The sequence below is a fragment of the Cynara cardunculus genome, unplaced genomic scaffold (assembly GCF_001531365.2).
Source record: "Cynara cardunculus var. scolymus isolate 2C unplaced genomic scaffold, CcrdV1 Un_Scaffold_9221, whole genome shotgun sequence".
Classification (NCBI taxonomy): domain Eukaryota; kingdom Viridiplantae; phylum Streptophyta; class Magnoliopsida; order Asterales; family Asteraceae; genus Cynara; species Cynara cardunculus.
In genome coordinates, this window is record NW_020204791.1 from 377 (window position 1) to 5,812 (window position 5,436).

Below are 5,436 nucleotides of genomic sequence, written 5' to 3' on the forward strand. Positions count from 1 at the left end.
TCATTCATCCATTGACCTGGTATCTGCAAAAAGATACGCACCTCAACAAGTAGATCTATTAATCCCTTATCAGATCAATTACTCATCCTTAGTTCATGTGGTTAGATCAAATCAATTTCTGATTAAGATTTGATCCATTGATAACCTTAATACCTTATATTACTTTTTTTTTCATAACCATTTGGAAATGAACTACAAATATGAAAATGAATTGAATAAAGAAACACTTCATGAGAATAAGAAATTAGAAAGCTGAAGAAATTGTTGATAACTTACAGTTTTGATGATGAAAGTCTTTGGTTGAATTGAATCAGGAGATAAAGTAAGGCTACATTGACCAAGAMTAAGCTCATATTATAGGAAATGGATATATGCATTCAGTCAAAATCAACTTTATATATGGGAGAAGTTACACTTATAGTCCCTTAATATGTGAAAGAGTAATGGCAGTCACTTGAGATTTTTAGCCGGTGAGGATACCTGATTATCGCTTTCCAGGTAAATTGTTGCATACGATCCGTATTGATGAGCTAAAATCTTACCTGGAAAAGTAAGTGAGCATGTTTACTTGACAAAAATATAAAAATAAGAAAACTAACACAAAATAAAATAACCTCCTTAAAAATCTGATTATCATTGAAGTTGAAAGCAGCTTGTTGTTGCAAAGCTGTTGTGCACTGAGTTTGATACTTAAATGATAATTAACAAAGAAATCAATGAGGAATCATTGATATATTTGTTTGGATTCAGATCTCCGATTAGTAAGACCATAAATCTGATCATGAAGGAAATGAGATGGAAGCCTATAGCTTATTCAGAGTTATGTTCTAATGAAATYAGAGGTATGATCATGTTGATCAAGAGTTGTGGAAATTTATTTAGATTTTGGATAAGTTCTTCCAGATTTTCAGAGTTGTGTTTACTGAAATCTGATCATGTACTTCCAGATTTAGAGCGAGTTTAAGCAAAGCATATTCAGAGTTATCAGATAGCTCTTCCATGCATTCAGAGTTACAACTTTATGTTTCCAGATTTCTGCCAAGTGCATTCAGAGTTATGCATCAACGTTTTAAGAGTTAGACTTTATGCTATTCAAGTATGAAATCTTCAGAGTTACAGCTCAATGTCTTTAGAGTTACAGTCGCGTGTATCCAGAGTTAAGCCTAATGCCCGTGTATCCAGAGTTTTGCTGTCAGCTTTGCACAGTTGTACATTTTGATCATATCTCCCTCCTTACAGCTTCAAAATTAATGAGTACAGATAGGATGGAAAGATAAGACACAGTTCTACAACTTTGATGATTTAAGTTTTCTCAAAATCAAGCTTCTTGGTATGTCAAAAATTGTGTTAAACTCAAGTGATAGCTGCTGGGCAGAAGCTGAGAAAACACTTGTTTGACTTTCACAAGTCAACTCTGAGCTTAAGACTAATTCAGCCATTTTCTAATCTTGAAGGGCAATTGCTGTTTTTAATGGATGTTTTTTATGATTCTAAAGAGATCTATTCTCTGATCTTGAAGCCCCATCTCCTGGATCTCAAACGAACAAAGTTGTTGACTTTCAAAAGTCAAATATTTCTGATTTCAAGTTAACGAGTTCTCCTCTGAATTTTATGGTTTCATGCTCATACAGTGGAGTTTTATGAACCATTTCCTCCTTTGATCTTAAAGTCACATGCTCTGAATTTAAAGAACACTCAACTCGGATTGTAAAGACGGATTCTTTGTCTTAAAGATTGTTTTGCGCAACTATGGAAAAACGTGCACAACTCATTCATTTATCCATTCAGATGTTTTAGTGATTATAATCCTCAGTTTTAATTAGTAGATAAATTCAAATATTTTAATAAAAACTATAATATACTTTTAAGCTCTTCCACCATCATTTTGCAAGATGCCCTTGGCGAAAACCACAAGCCAACATATTTGTTATTCTGAAAAGTAAAGAAAAAACTCTTATCTATTTTAAGTTTTTAAACAATTTTTTAATGAAAAAATTATTAAACTTTCTCATTTTGAATGGTTAAGTTGTTAATTTTTTTTCTGAATAAGTAAACCATCGAACTTCTAAAGAAAGGTTACCTATATCTTTTAATGAAAAAAACCATTTGTAACTGATTAGGATTGTTTTAAAGTAAAAAACAAACCTAAATCAGTTTTACCGTTACCAAACCCTACAAGAATAAAATCCTTTGCGAACGACGGTATCGCTCCTCTTTGCCACTCCCTGTTGCCCTGACGTTGTCCGTTCTTCGTATCGCCTAATACGTTTTTGGCCCTTGCCAATGATCTCCTCTGCTTATTTTTTATCCATCAAAAGAGAGAGAATCAAAAGATAAACGGTTACAAATAACATTTTTTGGGTTAAAATGATGTACGTAACCAATTTCTAAATGTTCGATGGTTTAATTTATTGAAAAAAAAAATGTCTAGACACTTAATAATCTAAAATGAGAAAGTTTAATGGTTTTTCATTAAAAAAAGATAGTTCAAAAGCTTAATCATTCAAAATGAGAAAGTTTAATAGTTTTTTCATCCAAATAAATAGTTTAAAAACTTAATCTTTCAAAATGGGATAATTTGTTAGGTTATTTTGAAATTTTCAAGGATGGGTCTTTTAATTAAAACTAGAAATATAGTCGCACAATGTAGTGAGATACATCTTCATTTTAATGTTTCGTTTTATTTTTTGTATTTATTAGTATAATATGGTTTATATGGTTTTGAGAAATATAATGTTTTTACTTTAAAATAAAAATAAATTTGAAGACATCATAAAAATTTGAAAAAGTATATCAATGTTAATATTAAATTAACCATTTAAAAGTTTTTGTTTTGTTTTTACAATTTCTTTAATTTAATTTAGGTCAATGGTGAAATAATTTATTTTTGGCTTATCAATAATTTTTTTATAAAGATAATGATTCTGTTAGAACTCAATGAATTATTCTAATTATATTTTAGATTTTGTATATTTAAAATGAGATGTTTATCCTGTATTTGATTATGTTTATCTGCAGTTAGTTATACGAATTTAAAATGGAGATTTAATAAGTTTTACTTAAGCATAATTTACTTGTAATCTTAAATTTTAAGTAATATGCATTAATACATCATACTTCATGCATAAAGAATAATTTTTAAAAGTTTTATCAAATGCTTTATAATATAATATAGATAAGAGTAAATTGCAATTTTGGTCCCACTCGTATGCTTTTTTTCTTGGCTTGAGTCTCTACAAATTTTTTATTGCATTTTGTTGTTTTATTCCCACTTTTTCTTGGGTAGGCAATGAAATAAAAATTAATAGTTTTTTAGAAATATAATATAACGAAATTTGGTCCATAGAACGCCATCAATATATGTAAACATCCAAATAAACCTGTGAATCCCAGATCTGACAGTAAATCAAGAACAAATTATAATTGAAAGAGATTGAAGATGAAGATAATAAATCCGACCAGCTTCATATTATTGAAAGCAAAATTACATTCTCTCTCTACACTTTAGTCGACTCTCATATGAATGAATAGATTGAACAAACAAAATAATCAATTCTAAATCTATGCCACATGTCAGCTATTTATAGAAGACATTTACATTGAAAATCCATTAGCCCTTAAGCCCAATTACATGAATATTACAATACAATAAATTGACTTTATAAAACTTTCAAATACTTGGAACTATTTTAGTCCTAACAAAACCGCTATATACGATTCACTTTTATATGATAACAAATTAAAGTGTCATATATAAAGGTGTTGTAATCAGTTTATAAGATGTTTTTTGACGTCTTAACAAGTTTTTTAGGACATTTTCAATGCAAAACGTTGCATCATCTATTTATAGGACATTTTTGAGAAATTGTCTTATAAACCGACTTTTTATAGGACATTTGTTTTTACAAGACACATTTTTAAATAGTGTCCTATCAAATAGCTCCTACGACGTTTGTTATAAAAACGTTCTAAAAACTTATTATGATACACAAAGCGTCATATAAACTTATTACAGTGACCATGGCACTTTATTTTTTCTGTTTTATAAATTAAGTCTTATAAAATGGTCTATTAGGATGCTTAATTTCTTTTTTGACTTCCTATCAACCTAATTTTATTATAGTGTAAATAGGTGGTAGAAGGTTTTAAAAAATTAAAATTTGAATTAAGCACTCTACTAAGTTGTCTTAGCTGGTTATAGAGGTGATATCCATTTTTGTTTGAGGTAGTTGTCCAGGTAAAATTTCGGTTTGTACAACCTACGTAAGAAGACTAGTGACGTACGACCATTGAGCTTGCAACAGTCGCGACCTAAGACATCTTACGACTCGAAGCCATAAAAGAATATGACTAAAATACACAATCACTTACGTTATGAAGATAAGACAAGTAAGGGCGCGCCCTCATAACGCCTTATTCAAAAGAGCATTGAACTGTCTATATAGAAAAGCAACATATCACACATTCAAAACATAATCTTAACAATGGTCGACCAAGAATCCACTGAAGATACTAAAACTACAGATAACAGACATAATGAATTGAAGAGGATATAAATACTTGCACCTCAGATCAACTGAGATGCACATTACCATCGGTTCATAGTCGCAAATTCCCTCTGAAATACTCTCTGAACTTTGTTATAATTCTTACGACAATTATCATTTCTTACGTCATTTAGTTACGTATGACCCGTTGTAGAGGACGACACCCCTGTTCAATATCATTAATCGATAGACTCAGTGCATGTGCATGACCACCCACTTTTTTGGGATTTTCCATGTCATTGAAAGATTTGTGTTCTATACTGTCTTCAGTTAATTTCTTATGACATATTACATTAAATTATCTAACTTTACTCGAAGCTCCACGTCCCAACCTTAAGCCGTAGTTGCGCGAGACCAAGTTTTATACTTGAAGTTTCACAACAAAACTTCACAGCAAAGACATTGTGAAGGTTACCTTCACAATGTTTTACTGTGAAGTTTTAAGTATAAAAAAATGGTCTCATGGGTCTCAGACGATCGTAATCATAAAGGCAAAAGCATAAAGTAAATCACAATTAATGGCATACCATATATGCGCAAATAAATCATCAAAATATGCATTTTCTTACATGAAGGAGAGAGACCACTTTGTTACGTAAATGCAATCCCTGGACATCTTTACTCGATCCAAAAACCCACTAATGATTTGGGTCGAAGATACCACCATCTTGTGGTTGAGTTGAAAGGTCTTGGGTCATACTTAAATCCATATCTTCCTGCATATCTTCATCACAAAAAAGTCTTACACCACATTGCTTCACCTCAAGAAAGGGACAACTGAAGGAAAAAGTTACCAGATTCTTTGCTTTCATCCAACTCGGTTTAGACTTCGAATAATGCAACCATATCATATCCGACCCAACGATCCTTGTGCAGTTAACCATGAACT

At 30.9% G+C, this 5,436-nt stretch overlaps 1 protein-coding gene across 1 annotated transcript in view; it reads right to left on the minus strand.

Moving 5' to 3' along the window:
• Window positions 1–480: 480 nt before the first annotated feature.
• Window positions 481–5,436, minus strand: part of LOC112505241 (TMV resistance protein N-like) — a gene marked incomplete at its 3' end in the record, with an annotated part of 8,760 nt that continues 3,804 nt past the window's right edge. The window contains exons 5-6 of the mRNA XM_025109175.1: window positions 2,146–2,293; window positions 481–542 (exon numbers count right to left, since the gene is read on the minus strand). Of these exons, the coding sequence (XP_024964943.1) occupies window positions 481–542; window positions 2,146–2,293 (210 nt within the window). The remainder of the gene's footprint in view (window positions 543–2,145; window positions 2,294–5,436) is intronic.